At 50.3% G+C, this 20,369-nt stretch overlaps 1 protein-coding gene across 3 annotated transcripts in view; it reads left to right on the top strand.

Annotated features, from left to right (window-relative positions):
* ATG2B (autophagy related 2B) overlaps positions 1-20,369 on the top strand; it is a 74,074-nt gene that overhangs the window by 22,561 nt on the left and 31,144 nt on the right. For all 3 annotated transcript variants that reach the window (XM_078864655.1, XM_078864654.1, XM_078864653.1), the window contains exons 12-22: positions 49-217; positions 606-710; positions 2,520-2,708; positions 3,989-4,280; positions 5,791-5,899; positions 13,447-13,612; positions 14,378-14,520; positions 15,276-15,454; positions 16,073-16,323; positions 17,981-18,131; positions 19,409-19,617. In XM_078864655.1, the coding sequence (XP_078720781.1) occupies positions 49-217; positions 606-710; positions 2,520-2,708; positions 3,989-4,280; positions 5,791-5,899; positions 13,447-13,612; positions 14,378-14,520; positions 15,276-15,454; positions 16,073-16,323; positions 17,981-18,131; positions 19,409-19,617 (1,963 nt within the window). The remainder of the gene's footprint in view (positions 1-48; positions 218-605; positions 711-2,519; positions 2,709-3,988; positions 4,281-5,790; positions 5,900-13,446; positions 13,613-14,377; positions 14,521-15,275; positions 15,455-16,072; positions 16,324-17,980; positions 18,132-19,408; positions 19,618-20,369) is intronic.

The following is a 20,369-nucleotide window of genomic DNA, read 5'->3' as shown; positions in this document are numbered from 1 at the left end:
ACACTGCGCGTCGTTCCAACCCCGTGCCCTGCCCCTCCCCGCTCCCAGGCTGGTGGGCACTTCGGTGCGCACGACGGTGAAGCAGCACGTGGGCGTGGCGGGGCGGCAGCAGGAGGCCAAGGTGTCGGTGGGCTCGCTCGAGGTGCTGGAGTGTCTGTTTGAGACGCAGGACCCGGCCAGCCTACTGGTGAACATCAACGAGCCGCAGTACACCGAGGTGCGCACATGAGCATGCATGCACGCGAACATGTGAGCACATGCCCCCACTCGTATCTGTGTGTGTCTGCGAGCTTGGAGTGCTCCACCTGGCCTGGCAGAAGCTCCGTGGTGACGTCACTGCCACTTATTGGCGAATGGTGGCTGTTTTTGTTGGTGTTGGGAGCAAGAGTGAAAATATGTGAGTGTGTGAGTGACTGGTGGTATTGGTGAGTGTGAGTGTCTGAGTGTGTGTGACTGGTTGCATGGGTGAGAGTAAGTATATGTGAGTGTGTGAGTGACTGAGGGTATGGGTGAGTGTGAGTGAGTGTGTCTGGAGTATGTGTGACTGGGAGCATGGGTGAGAGTGATTTTATGTATCTTCTGCCCATGTGTATGCGTGTGCACAGGTGCTGGCGTTTGAGTATGGGGACGAGGGAATAGAGCAAGGGGAGACTGAACCATCCCCTTGCCTGCGCGTGTTGTACAATAGCCTGCAGCAGACGTCCGTGCAGGTACACATAGCACACCTCCAGAGAGGTACACACATACCACTCCTCCACATACTCAACAACAACAAACCGCCATATGCCACTAAATTGCGGTGATATCACCACGACATATGTGCCAGGATAGGTGCACTCTGAGGACACATGATTTGTAGAAGGCTCTCTGGCAGGAGGTCACGGGTCAGACCCAGGTGCCATGAGTTGACTGACTGAGATGACTGGCAGATGCACCACCTGTACTCCCTACTGTGCCAGCTTGTTGTTGCCCGACCCACTCGGGCATTAGTCATCCAAAAGGATGACTCTCTTTCAATGGGCCACTTTTGTCAGTACTTGGGACAGGAGGTAATAGAAGTCATCTGACTCATCAGCCTTGCCTACATCCCTCCACCGATATTCATCTCCAGTGGGGGCTAAAGCCACCACCACCATCACCATTCCTCGCCTCCCGTTGATGCGGAGGTTCAGTCTTATGGCTCTGCCAAATGGGGTTTGGCCTTGAGACGTCATCAACGCCTATCCCCCCCCCCCTCCCCCGGGGCCTCCGGCACAAGCGAAGTTTGATCTTTTGCACGTGGTTTTGTAGTAATTAAATTAAAGGTGTGGGAGTCACCAGCCCCTCGTTCCCGTCCAGAGGCCCCATAGGCCACTTTAACAGCTGTCCGCACCTTGAGGGTAACAGTTGATTAGTATCAGCCTTCACCCAATGGCATTGCTCACAGCCACCACAGCGTTACCGACTAGCAACCACTGAGGAGGTGGGGTTATTGCCAGTCACACAGCACACCTCCACACACACACCACCCCCACACAGGCGCTATATCCTGACTGTCCAGGAGAATACAATACAGCAAAAAATGTGGACTCAAGCATTCCGTCAGTATGGAATAGAATGTTCCCCCCTCGCATGCATGGGTTTTCTCTGGGTGCTCCGGATTCCTCCCACGTAAACACAATTGTTGGCACCGGCTTAACCCATGGCCGCTGCCTTCCTGTCTGTTTGTGGTTCCTCTTCACACCTCCAAGTCGTTCTCTCTCCGAGAGCGAGCAAATACTCTGCATGTTGTCAGTTGAAAATATAAATATATGTGGGCTTGTCTCGATGTGTGTGTGTGTATGCACGTATAATGTTATCCTGCTACAGGCTAGTAGATTCATGCGTAGGTGTAATTAATATTGCATATAATGTTAATCATTGCCCAGATATATTTGTATAAGATTAGAATACATTAAGTTACAGTGGTTAAAATGTACATTACATTTTATTGGTTGTTCCTGTCATGTTATGGCATATATATAATAAGTTGGGTTAGGTGACTTATAGTTGTTGTTTTCAAGTGAAAAGTCACATATCTGGTGTCTGCTAAATCACGTGACAATTTAATTGGTTTGACTGTGTCAGGTGGTGGATGGCCTTTACAACACAAATATGGATAAATCATTATATTGCCTTAACTCAAATCTATTTTGAAATCGCTTGTGCGTGTGCGCATATGTGGAGGGTGTGGGGAGCAGTAGCATAGCGGTTAGCGCGCTGCGCTACGAACATGATGACCCGAATTCGAGTCCCGCTCACGGCCAACACCAGTGACTATTATCTGACCTGGTTCGGGGCGTCCTCTCCGTCGAATAAGCCTCAAACGCGTACCTGTTGCGATGTGTAAACATCACAACTCGGGAGACAAAGGGGGCCGAGTGTGGCTACACACCCCCTCGTGTGCCTTGCCGGTCTTTATGGGTGCTCACTAACAGCATTTGCCCCAACAGTCTGTTTAAGACTATATGGGGGATCTTTGTCCTTGTGTGTGTGTGTAGGGTGGGCGCGGCAGAGGCTCCACCCCAGCTCCCAAGGCGACCCTCACAGTCGACCTGGGCCGTGCGAAGTGTGAATTTGACATCAGTGTCGTCGACCGATTGAGCTCCGTGCTGCACCCGCAGCCCACACAGAGCGGGGAGACAATGAGCTCTCACATGTACATGTCCTACAACCCATTGACCAGCATGGTGAGAGCCCAGACACACACACACATGTTCTACAACTCATGTCCCACACACACATCCTACAACTCATGTCCCACACACACACATCCTACAACTCCTGTCCCACACACACACACATCGTACAACTCATGCCCCACACACACACACATCCTACAACTCATCCCCCACACACACACACATCCTACAACTCCTGTCCCACACACACACACATCGTACAACTCATGCCCCACACACACACACATCCTACAACTCATCCCCCACACACACACACATCCTACAACTCCTGTCCCACACACACACACATCGTACAACTCATGCCCCACACACACACACATCCTACAACTCCTGTCCCACACACACACACATCGTACAACTCATGCCCCACACACACACACATCCTACAACTCATGTCCCACACACACACACATCCTACAACTCATGTCCCACACACACACACGCGTTCTACAACTCATGTCCTACACACACACACATCCTACAACTCATGTCCCACACACACACATCCTACAACTCATGTCCCACACACACACACACATCCTACAACTCATCCCCCACACACACACATCCTACAACTCATGTCCCACACACTCACACATCCTACAACTCATCCCCCACACACACACACATCCTACAACTCATGTCCCACACACATCCTACAACTCATCTCCCACACACATACACATCCTACAACTCATCCCCCACACACACACACATCCTACAACTCATGTCCCACACACATCCTACAACTCATCTCCCACACACACATCCTACAACTCATGTCCCACACACACACACATCCTACAACTCATGTCCCACACACACACACATCCTACAACTCATGTCCCACACACACATCCTACAACTCATGTCCCACACACACACACATCCTACAACTCATGTCCCACACACATCCTACAACTCATGTCCCACACACACACGTGTCTACAACTCATGTCCCACACACACACACATCCTACAACTCATGTCCCATACACACACACATCCTACAACTCATGTTCCACACACACACATCCTACAACTCATGTCCCACACACACACATCCTACAACCCAATCACCAGCATAGCGAGGCCCCGTAGACAGCTGTGCTCAGCACGCCACTGTCATCTGTCCAATGCGTTCAGAGCAAGGGCTCCCAATCGTGGGCCCGTGGCCCTCATGAGCTCCGGACATCATGAGGAGTGCCGCTTCAACTCTGAACGCTGCCTGCCCGCCCTGTCCCGTTCCCGTCTCGCCTCCCGCGCAGACGCGCGCCTTCACGCAGGTGCTGATGGACGACGAGGCCTCAGCGGCCGCCGAGCGGCGCACTACGCTGGTGGCTCGCGCCCCGTCTCTCCGTCTCGCCGTGCGCTTCCCCATCCCGGACCTGCGGCCGCTGCAGGAGCGGGGGCCGTGGTTCCGCAAGTCGCTGCGGCCCGAGGTGCTGCGCATCGACCTCACCGAGCTGGACCTGCAAGCAGAGCTGGGCGGCGGCGCGGCCGTGGCGGTCGGCTCTGCCGACCGGCGGCACTACCACCTGCAGTTCCGCGAGCTGCACGGTGACGCTCGCACGAATGCGTGCGGTTCGCTCGGGCGTGGTGCTAGCCACCCACCCCCTCGTATGCCGCTCCGGGCTTCATAGGTGTTCACTAACCGCACTTGCCCCAACAGTCTGTGAAGGCTATAGGGGGATCTTTGTCTTTTGTGGGGCGTGGTGGTGGTGCAGCGGTTAGTGTGCTGCGCTACAACCTGGCGACCCTGGATCGATTCCCACGAGAATCGTAACACCAGGGCGTGGTGCTGGCCACCCTCCACTTCGTGTAACCGTTGTTGGCCTTTGTAGGTGCTTGCTTACAGCACTTACCCCACCAGTCTGTTGAGGCTATACGGGGGATCTTTGTCATTGTGCGTGTATATGGGTGTAGGTATATTTGTATAAGTGGGGAGCAGTAGTGTAGTGTGTTTAACACGTAGGATTTCGCGACCAATATCCATAATAGAGATTTTTAGGGTTTGATCGCATAATATATAAATGTATTGTTATAACCCGCCACCACCCGACACAGCCAACTAGTAAGGGGTTGTTACGTGACAACCCCTTACTAGTTGGCTGTGTCGGGTGGTGGCGGGTTTTAACGACACATTTATATATTTACGCGATCTAACCCAAACACCTCTATTATGGAAGTAGTGTAGTGGTTAGCACACTGTGCAACAAACCGGGCAACCCCAGTTTGATTCCTGTTTGCGGCTAATGGATTAGCTAGGATTGGAATTTTTCCTCTCCTACCAATACCAAGGGGAAATCTGTGAAAAGAGCTCCATAGCTCATCGGATTACACCAGTCGAAATGAAGATTCTGATAAATAAATATTCTGATTCTGAAATGGGTGACGTTCAGTCCTGTGACTTGCAGATGCTCTGGCTTCGTTGGTTTCCACTCCTGATCTTGCCAGAAACCTGTTCTCCCCAGATTGAGTGAGGAGCTCGCAGATCCTTGAAAAATCTGGACACAATCCCAATGAGCTTCTCCAGCAGGTGTGCATGCGTTAGCTGGGTCATGTTTCTTATTTTCAGCCACTGCATGCCCGACCAGCTACCGTTCAGTTGGGTAGAATGGACTAAACGGGCACTGCATCGGCTAGGGAGAAGATGGGCTGCTGTGGTTCAGGAGAATATGGAGCTGATTGGTTAGCCAACGACTGGTATCAGCGGTGTCAAGATGGGTATCTGTGGTGGAGGCTCGTGATAGACGCTACTGGGCAGTTGGATGCAGTTGCCGTTGACTGGCAATTTTAGGGTCTTCATTTGCCTCTGCAGGAGGCTGGTGAAAGATGCTACTGAGCTATCGGCTGCAGCCACCCTCCAGCAACACCTTTGAGGAGCAGTGCTCACAACAATGAGCAGAGTGTCATGTGACTACAACTTTAAATTCACTCTGTGGAAAACAAAAAAATGCTTTCACATGGTGCCATAGAGACAATAACATTGATGCATGGAATCAATCTTGCACCGTTCAACTGCAAGGGTTTACTGATGGCGTTCATGTGGTTTGTCCGTTGTGTGCAGGCTTGTTTGAGGAGGGTGGAATGCGCCCGCCGGTCCCGTTTCTACGCGTGTCCCCTCCAGAGGCCGAGCTCAACTCAAGCTCGGAGCATGCGCGTTTTGACTGGCCACGGTAAAGCTCGGGTTCATGGGGTCACGGGTCATGGGGTTTTGGGGTCGGGAGTGCAAAAAGAGGTCAAATTACACCATGAGATTAGCACAGCAGTAAATGGACGTATTGGCGGTACACCGGTGCAGCCTAACAACACACAGGTCCTCATAAAACAGTGACGATGCCGCTGTTGCCCTTGAGTGAGCTGCAGGACTCTCCATCATATCTTGTCACAGATTCAGCAGCTGCTTTCCCATTTGAACATATGATGACACCACGAGTCGTAATCTTTTGACGCCACCGTCCACAAAGAAATTAATGCGGAAATTAATCGAGGAACCGTCTGACCAGGGCACGAGGAGTCAAATCTGCCGTTAGAACACGGAGCAGCCAATCATCACGAGGCTGGGTGCTGCTAGACGGCAACAGACTGTGAAGCTTCGTGTTCAGCCGCTCACGTAACGTTCATCTTCCGGCTGCTTCGACATCACGAGAAGTGATACAGGGGGGAACAATGTTCCACACTGCCCACCAGGGATTATTTAGCTGTCTGTCTGTCTGACTGTCTGTCTGTCTGTCGTGCATAAATAAATATATAATACACACAGCTCTTTGATTGGTAGAGACCTTACAAACAGCTCTTTGATTGGTGGAGACCTACTGCGGGGTACGGAGAGGGGAGGTGCCTAAGGGAGGAGGGTCAGGGGAGGGGCCTAAGGAAGGGGGGAGTCGGGAGAGGGACCTGAGGGGGGGGGGGGGTTCAGGGGAGGGGCCTGAGGGGGGGTTCAGGGGAGGGGCCTGAGGGGGGGGTCAGCAGAGGGGCCTGAGGGAGGGGGTGTCAGGGGAGGGGCCTAAGGATATGGGGGGGGGTGCTCAGGGGAGGGGCCTAACAGAAGGGGGGTCAGGGGAGGGGCCTAAGGGAAGGGGGGGTCAGGGGAGGGGCCTAAGGGAAGGGGGGTCAGGGGAGGGGCCTGAGGATATGGGGGGGGGGGGTTGTCAAGGGAGGGGCCTAAGGGAAAGGGGGTCAGGGGAGGGGCCTAAGGGGGGAGGGGCCTAAGGGAGGGGGGGGGGCGATAGTTAAGGGGGCTGTCTGCCTGGCTACCTAAAGTCAAGTTATCTTTTATACATACAGGTACGAACAACAGGTTCCACACTGCCCACCAGGGATTATTTGTCTGTCTGTCGTGCACGAATGCGCTGTCCAACCAAGTTCCTACCTGCCCACTCCGAAGGAACGTGTTTTTAATTCGCACTGCCATCACCCCGCAATATTTTCTGACCGGTGTTGCAAATTGCGGAAAAATAAGTAATTATTGCGCAAAAATTTGCTGCTTTTCTTTTTCCACACACCACCGGTGTGCCCGCCAATACGTTCAAATGTAATTCTTGTCTAATTTTATTTGTGTCCTTCCAGCAAACACTTCAGTCCGATATGGCTCAAACACATTAGTTGAACTATTTTATCCATGGTTGGTAATGGAGATATTGGCACATCTTTGCGAACAAATTGGATAAAAAAAATTTCATTAGTTGACACGTGAATCTGTCCCCAAAGTCCTCTCCCTGTTCAAACGAACAATGGGGCAGCACTTATCTCTGTTATAGAGGCGTTGACCTAGTGGTGGAAAGTCTGCCTTGTATGTATGTGGAACTTCTTTCCCACGGTACGTCGCTAACCGTGCACATCGGAAGTGTGGTGGAAGGCCTGCAGACTTCAACAAAAAACTGTTCTAAAGAAATGTGTTTTCTATCTAGATGATTTGAAAGTGCATAGCTCTAGTGACTTGCTAATATTGGAAGGAAGAACGTTCCAGATGGCCGCAGAAGCGCATCTGAAAGCGTGCGATGGAGTAACCATCCTTCTCGTGAGTTGACTCAGTCGATTTTTAAGGGAGTATTGTTCCAGTTGCAGGATTGGGGCAACTGCACTGCCATAGAATCCATGACAATCATGATTTGAAGCTTTCGTGACTGCAGGAATTCATACTCTTTGGTTCTTTCGGTAAAGTCACGTAGGTAGAAAATAAAATAAATCACGACGTTTCGATCGCAACACAAGCGGTCGTCCTCAGGCGGAATTCTTTTTGAATCCAGCAGTGGGGAACTGCTGAACCAGCGAGAGAGCAGTTACAACAACAAGGTTATATATCTAGATTTGAAGCTTTCGTGACTGCAAGGAATCATATTCTTAGGTTTTTTCGGTAAAGTCACGTAGGTAAAACATCAAAATTAATGAAAATAAAATAAAAACAAAAATCACGACGTTTCGGAGGCAACACAAGTCTCCGTCATCAGGTGGGACCGTCACAGCCGAATTAGCTGCATCAAGTGAGGCAATGATTCAAGAAGTAATCCCTTATAAGCAAGTTGAAGGGGGGAGGAGAGGGGGGGGCTCATCAGAATGTGGTAGCCAATGAATGGAACGTATCGGGAGGGAGGGGGGCGGGGCTCAAAGACAGCACGGAGTGCTAAGTACAACGCATCGGGAGGGGGAGGGGGGCGGAGCGGGGCCAAAACAATGGACGACGGCTTGGACGCGATTGCTGCTGCACACGCCAACACAATGGACAGAGAGGGGGGAGGGGAGGTCTGATACACATGATAGACAAAAGAACGAAAATGCCCATGTTTATACCAATGCTGGCTGAACAATGAAGAGAGCACTGCCAAAAAATAACTGGGGATGTTAACACTCGGTAAAGTAAAGTAAAAGAGTGCCTGTCAGATAAGATGGTCCAAAAAAGTGTAATTAAGTCTTTTTTGCGTGGTTGATAACATCTTTCCAATGATTACTAAGTTTGTACCCATCATCACGGTTGAAATTATGTCTGTGTTTGTATATTTGTATGGCTTCATGTACAAACCTTTGATGGTAGCCGGGAGGTTTGCAGAGAACCTTGGTCTCGGAAAAGACAATTTCATGAGAGCCCACCGAGTTGTAGCAATGATCGGCAACGGCAGAAGAATAAGTTCTGCCGTGTTTCAGATCTGACTTGTGCTCGCGGACACGATCAGAAACATGACGTTTCGTTTCTCCAATGTAGCAATCACCACAAATGCAACTCAATTTGTAGACTCCAGGATACTGTAAGTCAGGAATGACATCCTTCACAGATGGAATCAGATCACGGATTTTATACACTGTACTGAATCGGACTTGGATCTTATGTTTGTTTAGAATTTTGGAGATCTTTTTGGTCACGCCTGCTATGTATGGTAATGTGATGGTTTTGGTCGGAGTTTCAAGTGGCTGTTTCTGTGTGGTGGGAGAGACAGCTTGGCGGATAGTACGGTCAGAGTATCCGTTCATCCTGAGGGCCCGATGTACATGTCTTAATTCACCGGTCAGGTGGTGTTTGTCAGAAATGCCATGGGCTCTGTGGTATAGCGTTTTGATGAGAGAATTCTTTTGAGATGGGTGGTGGTGGGAATCCGGTTTCAAGTAGGAATCTGTGTGGGTGGCTTTCCTGTAGACAGAATGTCCCAAGGATCCGTCAGGCCTCCTCTCAAACAGAATATCCAAGAATGGTAGTTTACCGTCTTTCTCCACTTCCATGGTGAATCTGATGGATGGGTGTCTAGAATTGATGTGGTCCAAGAAGTGGTTCAATTGAACCACTTCTTGGACCACATCAATTGAACCACTTCTTGGACCACATCAATTCTAGACACCCATCCATCAGATTCACCATGGAAGTGGAGAAAGACGGTAAACTACCATTCTTGGATATTCTATTTGAGAGGAGGCCTGACGGATCCTTGGGACATTCTGTCTACAGGAAAGCCACCCACACAGATTCCTACTTGAAACCGGATTCCCACCACCACCCATCTCAAAAGAATTCTCTCATCAAAACGCTATACCACAGAGCCCATGGCATTTCTGACAAACACCACCTGACCGGTGAATTAAGACATGTACATCGGGCCCTCAGGATGAACGGATACTCTGACCATACTATCCGCCAAGCTGTCTCTCCCACCACACAGAAACAGCCACTTGAAACTCCGACCAAAACCATCACGTTACCATACATAGCAGGCGTGACCAAAAAGATCTCCAAAATTCTAAACAAACATAAGATCCAAGTCCGATTCAGTACAGTGCATAAAATCCGTGATCTGATTCCATCTGTGAAGGATGTCGTTCCTGACTTATAGTATCCTGGAGTCTACAAATTGAGTTGCATTTGTGGTGATTGCTACATTGGAGAAACGAAACGTCATGTTTCTGATCGTGTCCGCGAGCACAAGTCAGATCTGAAACACGGCAGAACTGATTCTTCTGCCGTTGCCGATCATTGCTACAACTCGGTGGGCTCTCATGAAATTGTCTTTTCCGAGACCAAGGTTCTCTGCAAACCTCCCGGCTACCATCAAAGGTTTGTACACGAAGCCATACAAATATACAAACACAGACATAATTTCAACCGTGATGATGGGTACAAACTTAGTAATCATTGGAAAGATGTTATCAACCACGCAAAAAAAGACTTAATTACACTTTTTTGGACTATCTTATCTGACAGGCACTCTTTTACTTTACTTTACCGAGTGTTAACATCCCCAGTTATTTTTTGGCAGTGCTCTCTTCATTGTTCAGCCAGCATTGGTATAAACATGGGCATTTTCGTTCTTTTGTCTATCATGTGTATCAGACCTCCCCTCCCCCCTCTCTGTCCATTGTGTTGGCGTGTGCAGCAGTAACCGCGTCCAAGCCGTCGTCCATTGTTTTGGCCCCGCTCCCCCCCCCTCCCGATGCGTTGTACTTAGCACTCCGTGCTGTCTTTGAGCCCCGCCCCCCTCCCTCCCGATACGTTCCATTCATTGGCTACCACATTCTGATGAGCCCCCCCCTCTCCTCCCCCCTTCAACTTGCTTATAAGGGATTACTTCTTGAATCATTGCCTCACTTGATGCAGCTAATTCGGCTGTGACGGTCCCACCTGATGACGGAGACTTGTGTTGCCTCCGAAACGTCGTGATTTTTCTTTTTATTTTATTTTCATTAATTTTGATGTTTTACCTACGTGACTTTACCGAAAAAACCTAAGAATAAGGTTATATATGTGGCGATGGGCAAGCAAGCGGGGTCTGAGCTGGAAATGAATTCCATTCACGGACGCAAGCACGTCAGTATAACCTTGTTATAACTGCTCCCTCGCTGGTTCAGCAGTTCCCCACTGCTGGATTAAAAAAATTCCGCCTGAGGACGACCGCTTGTGTTGCGATCGAAACGTCGTGATTTATTTTATTTTATACCTACGTGACTTTACCGAAAGAACCAAAGAGTATGAATCCATGACAAGTACAACAGTAAATGATTGCGTGTACAAATAAGACGTGAATGTAACAATGAGAACCACGTTGTGGGCTGCCTTCCTGCACCTCAGGGCGTGTCACCCGCGATAAGCCACATACATCTCATCTCCAACATGCTTTAAAGTGCACCACCAGTGGCAGCTGTCCCTGTACAGCACCAAGTGACTGAGCACGTGGCCTGCAAGAGGATACTAGTCCGCCAATAGGGGGAGATCATTTCTGCTTTTGGTTTTTTGGCACAGGGAAATCCCATTGGACAATATATTCTCATTTTCGATGGGGACCTGGTTACAGAAACCTGGTGAGAATTATAAAACAAAAACAACGGTACACGGTCAGGTTGTGAATGACAAGGTCGTGCAACCAGAACGAAGAATACAAGGCTGGTAGAATGCATCACATGCACAAAATATTTGGTGCAGAACAGATTTCAGTTGGGTGATTTACAGGTCATATATTTTGTTGGTAAATTTGGACCATGACACTGGCACACGATCATCTACTCATTTCAAATGAAGTCACGGGACCTTTGACGTCCACCATAAAGCAGAGTGAGTAGTGTATTTATGTTTAATACACTCTGCATTAATAGCCTGGGCAGGCTGCCGGATTAAAAGTGCAAACCTCTGTTGTATCAAGCGGCGAGCGCGCTGCCGCCGGGCCACAACTGGATGAAGCTCGAGATGGGTGACCAGGGGGAGCAGTAGTGTGATGGTTAGCGCGCTTTGCAATGAACCCAGAGAGCCGAGTTCGATTCCTGCTCACGGTCAACAACAGTGACTATTATCTGAACTGGTCCTAGGCCTCCCTAGGTGAACTTAGCCTCAAATTAGTACCTGGTGTGATGTATAAACATTGCCACGAGGGAGACAAAGGCGGTTGAACGTGGTGATGGCCACCCACCCCCTCGTGTGTCGTTCCGGCGTAGGGTGCTACTTGCTACAGCACTTGCCACAACAGTCTGTCAAGGCTATACGGGGGATCTTTGTATGTGTGTGAGTGTGTGTGCAAGGATGCTACTGCGCAGTTTACAGGCAGCCGCCCTCCTCCACCACCAGCGGAGGAGGAGGAGGGCGGAGGAGCGGAACTCACAACGAGCAGAGCATCAGGCAGCTCGTGTCACAGATTAGGGTTAGGCAGTCCCTCCAGAAAAACGCGATTATGCGATCGCAAGATTTCACGCAAAATCAGCGAAAGTCCGCATATTTATGCAGGGGGCGCGTTTTTTCAAATACGCCGCACTTTCGCCGCATAAATTGCAGATTTCCGCGCGCAAAATATGCGGGCTTGCATGATTTCATAATCCCCGCATTTTCGTTGCAAAAAGTCACATATATCTTAGCAGAAAGTTTAAAAATGTTGCGTTTACTTCACACAAGCGCAGCCATTTCCCCTGTTGCCATGGGAACGTTATGAAGTGACGTCACTCATTACGCGACATCATTGAAAAGCTGCAAACCCCGCGATGCCAATGAAACCATGATGAAGCCCGCAAATCTTTCTCATTTGCCAACAAACATAAGCGCAAAAGACCGCGCAAAGCAGTTCCCCAGTGTGTTACATGACAGTGGGGGCAAATTATTTTGCATAGCTACCTCTGTAAAACAGGAAGCACACATTTTATTTTTTAATATTTTATTTATTCATTTTTACAGAAGTTGTAGCATATTCATTTTGTAAAGCTACAGAACTTGTTCGACTCAATGTTTTGTAAGTTTGAGCCATCTGTTTGTTAAGGTCTGAAATAAAACAAGATGAGAACTTAAATATTCCCAGCACTTTCTGTGATGTAGTATGCTTGCTTATCATAGGAAGTAATAAGAAATGACTCTTTACATTAAAGTAGTAGCCTAGTGAATAGGGTGTTGGGAGAATCACTTTTTTTTCTCTTTTTCATAAAACCGCAGTTTTTGCAAGTTCCCGCAATTTTTGCAAGTTCCCGCAATTTTTGCAAGTTCCCGCAATTTAATCGCATAAAATTGCATAAATATCCCGCATATTCCATCGCATTTTTTAGGAAAACGTGCCGCATAATCAACGATTTTTGCCCGCAACAATCACCAAAAAACTCCGCGTTTTTCTGGAGGGACTGGTTAGGGGTGTCTGTTTATCATACGCTACAGTGCCAGCCTTCATCAGTGCTACTCGCTACTAACAGCACTTGCCTCCAACAGTCTGTTAAGGCTACTTGTGGGGATCTTTTTCTTTGGTGTGTGTCTCCCCCCCCCCCCCCCCCCCGCACGCAGGGTGGTGCTGAGCGTGAACTCGCAGGCGGAGCGCTCTGTGCTGGAGCCGACTCTGGATATGGCCGACGAGCCCCCGCAGGGTTCCCTGGACGACGCCTGCACCCTCAACGGCTCCGCTGAGCCGTCACCGTTCTCCTCGCGCCGCGTCATGTTCGAGAACGAGGAGGTGCGCCCTGCGGTGTGCCGTCGCCAGTGCCTGGGAGACGCGCGGGGGGTGGCCGCCTTCGGTGCTGGCCAAAGACTAAGATCCCCCGTATAGCCTTAACAGACTGTAGGGTCAAGTGCTGTTAACGGTACACGAGGGGGTGGGTGGCCAGCACCACGCCCGACCGCCTTTGTCTCCCCAGTGGCGATGTTTATACACTGCACCAGGTACTCATCAGGCTGAATCGACTTAGGGGAGACCCAGGACCGGTTCAGATAATCGTCACTGGTGTTGGCCGTGAGCGGGAATTGAACCCGGGTTCCAGAGTTCATAGTGCAGCGCGCTAACCACTACACTACCGCTCCCCACACACTCACACACACACGAAGACAAAGATATGAGCACCAAGTACTCATATCAGGCTGAGTCGACTTAGGGGAGGCCCAGGACCGGTTCAGATAATCGTCACTGGTGTTGGCCGTGGTATACAGAAGATTGTGGGTTCGATCTTGACCCTGACGCCTGTATATTTGGAGTTTGCATGTTCTCCTCATGGTCATGTGGATTTTTTTCCAGGTCCTCCAGGTTTTTCCCTCCACATTTATAAACATGCATTTAGAGTATTTGGCTGCCTTACGTTTCCACATGATAAGCCACTTTGTTGAGCAATCATTTGTGGCCAGGTCGCTTCTGAAAAAGAGCTCTATAGCTCGGTGGGCCTTACCTGGTAAAATAAAAAATAGTTTAGTTTAGTAAAGCCTGTGCCTGCGTGTCCTGCATGCGCAGATGGTGATGCCGGGGGATGCTGTGGAAATGCTGGAGTTCCAGGAGAAGGCGATGGGTGACTCTCACTTTGTGCTGGAGCTCACACTGCCCAACCTCAACGTGATGCTGCCCAGCAAAGCATTCTACGAGCGCCTCTACAACCGGTACAGACGACACAGCGCGTGGCTCAGCGGAGGATACAACGCAACAAGACAGACACTCCCCCTATCGTAGATGTGCACGTGTGCCTGCGTGTCGTGTGTCGGGGTGCCCGTGTGTCTATGTGTCCCTGTGCCATGTGGCCACATGTCCGTGTGCCTGTGTCTCCCTGTGCACATGTACACATGTGCCCGGGTGTCGGTCATGGGCACAGGGCAGTAGGCAAGGCTTCGTTGGCTGGATCATGTAGCCCGCATGCCCAGCCATCGCATGCCCTAACAGCTTTTGTTTGGCCAGATAGAGGAGGCTAAACGAGCGTGGCACGGGCTAGAGAAGAGATGGACTGATATGGAGGATATGGAGGATGTGGAGCTGAGTGGACTTGCCATTGACTGGTACCAGTGGTGTCAAGATCAGCCTCTGTGGAGGAGGTTTGTGAAGGACGCTACTGGGCAGTTGGAGGCAGTCGCCCTCCAACAACAACTGAGGGGGCAGAGGAGCCACCCTCCCAACAATGAGAGGAGCGCCAGGCGGTTAAAACACAGCATGTTGGTACAGTAGGGGGCACAGGTGGTGTATCTACTATTCATCTCAGTCAACCCATAGCATCTTGTATTTGTCCCGTGACCTCCTGCAACACTTCATGTGGCCTCAAAGTGCACATTGCCCGGCACAAGCGCCGCGGTGATGTCACCGCCACTTAATGGCGAATGACGGCGGTTGTCATCGTCGTCGTTTTTGTTGTTGTGTCTGTCGCCAGCATCAACAACAACCTGCTGCTGTGGGAGCCGGCGGCGCCGCTGCCGTTGGAGACGGTGGAGAGCGCGGTGCTGGGCCCCGGCGGGGGTGGCCCGCCAGGCCTGTCAGTGGCGAGCCAGCTCATCAGCTCCTCCTTCAATCACGACGCGTTCCTGCTCTGCAAGTCGGGCATGCACGACGGTACCCGCCCCGTCCACGGCCCCAGCGCTGGGGTCACGTTAACGTTGTGGCACTGCCCCTAGCCCAGATCTAAACACTCGTGTGGCAGTAGCCCAACTTACGTCTCTCCCCCTTTTACGTCGTCTCACAAATACGCAGTCGCTTTATTTACTTCTTTAAATGGTTTTATTGGCGACAGTGGTAATAACTATACGCTGATCGCCATTGGACGGAGAACAGAAACTCCGTGAAAGGCAACTTCGAATTCGAGTGCGGCGGGACCGTGCGTAGGTAATTGGACTCGCTGCCCCAGCCAAGTAGCGGACCACGCGCAGGGACATGAGGATTATTTACAAGGGGAGGGAGAAGGGGAACGGGGAAAGGTAACTAACATAGTGAGGGAAGTCCAAGGGTGCGCCGTCGTCACTTTATTTTTAACACCACTGCCTGATTTGCATCGTCCTCAACCCCACACTTCCATCGCTGACAGCATCATCCTCTGTTCTTTCTCCTATCCGTCGCATCTCAGCCTTCGCCTCCAACCTACCCTCTTACACGAACTAATTAGCGTCGCGCATGTACTGGAGAGCTTCTGACCTGGCAGTGTCCCCTCACGTGCCTGCCGCGTTCCTCACACAGGTGACTCGGAGTCGGGCTCCGAGGACGACGATGACCTGGGGGGGTTTATGGGGGGGGGCGATGCCATGTGGCGTCACCCGCGACGGAGGAGAGCGGGCGGCATGGGTGGCCTGGGCCTCGCGGACGCCGGCGGAGCAGTGGGACCAGGAGGAGGTGGAGGAGGCGGTTGCGGTGGTCGTCGCAAGCAGAGTTTATTCTCCATGCTCGTCAACATCGGCCGCGGGCGCGTCACGGCGCACACCGCCACCAAGGCGAGCGTGCGTGTGTGTACGTAGATAGGTTCGTGTGTCTGCGTGCGAGGGTGTGCGCGTGTTTTTGTGTTCGAATGAGAATGTGTGCGTGTTTGAGTCTGGATAAGCATGTTAATCTTTGTGTGTGTGCTTATTTTTTGTGTCTTGTGCACCTGTGTGGCTGGCAAAAACAACCTCCCACCTCCTCGGTGGTTGCCAATTCACAACACTGGCGTGCTGTGAGCAATCCCTTGGGGGGGGGGGGAAAGCTGATACTAATTGGCTGTTACCCTCATGGCATGCTTGCAGCAGCCACAGTGGCCAATGACGACTCTGAACGGGTGTGAGAGGGGCAGGTAACTCCTCTACCTTCAACTAAATCGCGATAAAAACACGAAGAGCTCAAACTCGGCTTGTTCTGCAGGCAACATTAGGAAACCACTGCACCTAGCCATGTGGAATGTTTGAACAGGGGAGAGGCTGCCAATCCTTTGTCAGGAGCTGGACCAGTACCACCTTGACCTCTGTGGAATACAGGAGGTCCAGTGGGCTGGTTCTCACTCCAATCACCATGAAGGGTGGACTCTACTCCACTTGGGGTGGAAAACTGCTAAACAACAGGGAGTTGCTCTTCTTCTGAACAAAGTAATGAAGGGGGCGTGGGAGCATGGCGGCGAGGTGTGGGAAGCTGTGAGTGCCAGGCTGCTGTGGGTTCGCCTCCCCATCAACGGGATGCGGGCACCACGGTGGTCAACATGACCATCAGTGGAGGGATGCAGACAAGGCTAATGAGTCAGATGCCTTCAATGTGTGTGTGTGTATATATAGCAGTAGTGTCACTGTTATCGCGCTGTGCTACGAACCCAGTGACCAGAGTTCAATTCCTGCTCACGGCCAACACCAGTGATGGTTATCTGAACCAGTCCTGGGCCTCCCCTTGGTCGACTCAGCCTCAATGAGTACCTAGTGCGGTGTGAAACATCGCCACTCGGGAGATACAGGCGGCCGGGCGTGGTGCTGGCCACCCACCCCCTGGTGTGCCTTGCCGGCCTTCATAGGTGCTTGCTAACAGCACTTGCCCCAACAGTCTGTTATAGGCTATATGGGGGATCTTTTTTAGTGCGTATGTGTATTTAGTGTGTGTATAGTGTGCGTGTGTATATATAGTGTGTATACCGTATTTTCCCGTATATAACCCGTGGAGTATACCACTTTTTACAAACAAAACAAGACCATGCGTGGTATATGGAGGTGCGTGCTATTCCAAAAATATTTTACACGTGTGACATGTCATAACTCATGGTAGGACTATCCACTATGCAACACTTACCTTTGACTAAAGCACTGCTGAATAAACCACTCACACTAAAATTGCACGTGTTATCACGTTTTAAATGATTCGAATTGTTTGTACAATGAAACGACAATGTTTGAAGTGGGCGGGAGAGCTGCTGAGGCATTCTTTCCTGCCTCAGCAGCTCTCCCGCTATATTTTTCACCTGATGATGATTGCTTGTGTTGCGATCGAAACGTCGTGATATTGTTATTATTTTTATATCTACGTGGCTTTACCGAAAGACCAAAAGAATATATAGAGTGTCTTTGTGTGTGTATATAGTATATATAGTGTGCGTATATAATGTGGTTGTATATTGTTTGTGCGCTGCGTTTCCCCAAGGACGAGGAGGGCCGTGTGGCGTGTGGCCGGCACGGCGAGGTGAGCGTGGACGTGGAGGGCACCAGCGTGTTCAGCGTGGTGCAGCATGCCGGCCGGCCCGACTTGCGCTACGTGTGCATGCAGGCCAACCGCGTGGGCCTGCATCACCGTGGTACTTCCGCCCCCTCTTCTCGCCTCGTCCACCCACCCCCTCTCTCACCCCCGGGGCTTGTGCCGGTCGTCGGGAGCAGCGCTAGACTCACGGTCGTAAGGTCACGAGGTCGGAGCGCGGTCGGGGGGCGACTTTGTCCTGCAGACCTCTGCGGTTGTTAAAATGATGACCGTAAAATTAATCTTTGACAGCTGTGAAGTGAGTGCGTGGGTTGACACATGAACACGTGTGAATGATTCTTGTCCTCTCAATACCAGATGCTGAGAGAGATTGGTGCATGCTTTTATTTCATCGAGACTTGATTATTGTAATGCCCGTTTAGTCGTGCAACTGGGAATGTTTTAAATCGGTTGCAGCTTGTGCAAAACTCTGCTGTCCGGGGTTTTGTATGGAGTGAGGAAATGTGAGCACATCACACCTACTCCTCGTTCCCTGCCTTGGCTTCCAGTCAAATACAAAATTTTATTTTACGATGTTGTCCTGGCCTCCAAGGTCTTGAAAAAGTTCAGCTCCATTATATCTCGGTGATCTGCTGAAACCGTATACTCCTGTCCGGCAACTTTGATCCACCAAATCTGGGCACCTGAGTGTACCAAGGACAAATCTGCGTCCAGTGGGTGATGATAGGTCGTTCTGTAGTCAGGTGCTTCGTTTGTGGAATGTCTGGCCCCAGTTCGTTATGGACGCTCCATCAGTCGAGGTTTTTAGGGCTCGTCTGAAAACACGTTTATTTTCTCTTGTGTACCCGTCTGTGTAGGGTTGTTTCCTTGTCGTTTTAATGTTAAGGGTTTTTCCTGGGATTGTGTAGTAAGGCGCTGTGAGTTGTGTAAATGGCACTATACTTAACTGAGTTTTACTTCCTATTCGAGCTTGGGGCACCTCTACAGCAAAGGGGCATTTGGAACCCGCAATTATAATTCCCTGACTTGTAGCCAACATCCAGAATTGGAGATAAATATATATTTTATTTAAATAACTACATTTATGCTTCCAAATTGTCCGGATAAAATATTACAGATAATTAAATATGACAGCGCCCTTTTTGGATTTGGCCACATAGTGATCTAGCCACGTGTTTTGTTGTAAGATCCTCCGCATGTAGCGAGCACATTATCATTGTTTCAGCTCACTGGTAAGTTGAGGAATAATTCTCATAACCAAATTGACAGATGGGGTACAAATTTTCACTTGAAACTGCGTCACGTGTCTTCAGGTAGAAAATAGGAAGTCAGTGTTGGCTGCAATAACTTCCATATTTCCCGTACCCCCCCTCCCAGCCAGCGTAGAGAATACCCAGAACCCCCCTCGCGGCAGAATGGAAGCCGCCCCACGCTCCCCACCTCCAGGCATGGAGCAGACCATCTACCGCTCAGAGGAGGGGGTGTTGGGGCGCGCCACAGGACCGGTGGGCACTGGCGGTGACTCTCTGAACATGCTGGCCCTGGCCATCAAGATCAGCGCTGACCCCAATATGGAGAAGCTGAAGGTGTGAGTCGTGTGCACTCCCATGCGAGCACACACCTGCAGCACACTGATGCCACAAACAAACACAGGTATCCCCCGTGTCGCCTTAACAGACTTTTCGGGCAAGTGCTGTTAGCAGCGGCTTTTAAGATGCGCTTCTGCGGCCTTCTGGAATGCTCTTCCCACCGAGAATAGGAAGCCACAGGAGCTATGCACTTTCAAATAATCTAGATTAAAAAAATATTTTTAGAACTGCTTTTTGTGTTTAGTTTGTTTTCCACCTCCGATTAGCATGGTTGGTTATGTACGGTGCGAAAGAAGTTCCACATAAGTGCATATGAAGGCCGGCATCACCACGCCAGTGGCGATGTTTACACACCACACCAGGTAGTCACTTGAGGCTGAGTCGACCTAGGGAGAGGCCCAGGACTGGTTCAGGTAATTGTCACTTGTGGCCGGATGTTAAAACACCGAATAGATACCTATCGCAAGGCATCAAGTCTGCATGTGTTCAACATCTTAACACCTGTTTTATTGCCACAAAGGGTAAAGCCTACTCTTATTTTGTTCATAATTTTTTACACTTGCAGCACACACATACATTCGGCACACACGCGCATACGTGCATACGTACATACACACATGAACCATTTGGTTCGTGAGCACCTAATAAAAATGGCATGACACACTCATGATGATTGCTGGTTGTGATGGTGACTGTAATGATTTTGATAATGATGAGATGAATCATATTAATTGATTATGTTAATGGTG

Source organism: Lampetra fluviatilis, chromosome 18, assembly GCF_964198595.1.
Source record: "Lampetra fluviatilis chromosome 18, kcLamFluv1.1, whole genome shotgun sequence".
NCBI classification, from domain to species: domain Eukaryota; kingdom Metazoa; phylum Chordata; class Hyperoartia; order Petromyzontiformes; family Petromyzontidae; genus Lampetra; species Lampetra fluviatilis.
The sequence above is the reverse complement of the archived record's forward strand: the minus strand, read 5'-3'. Positions and strand labels throughout refer to the sequence as shown.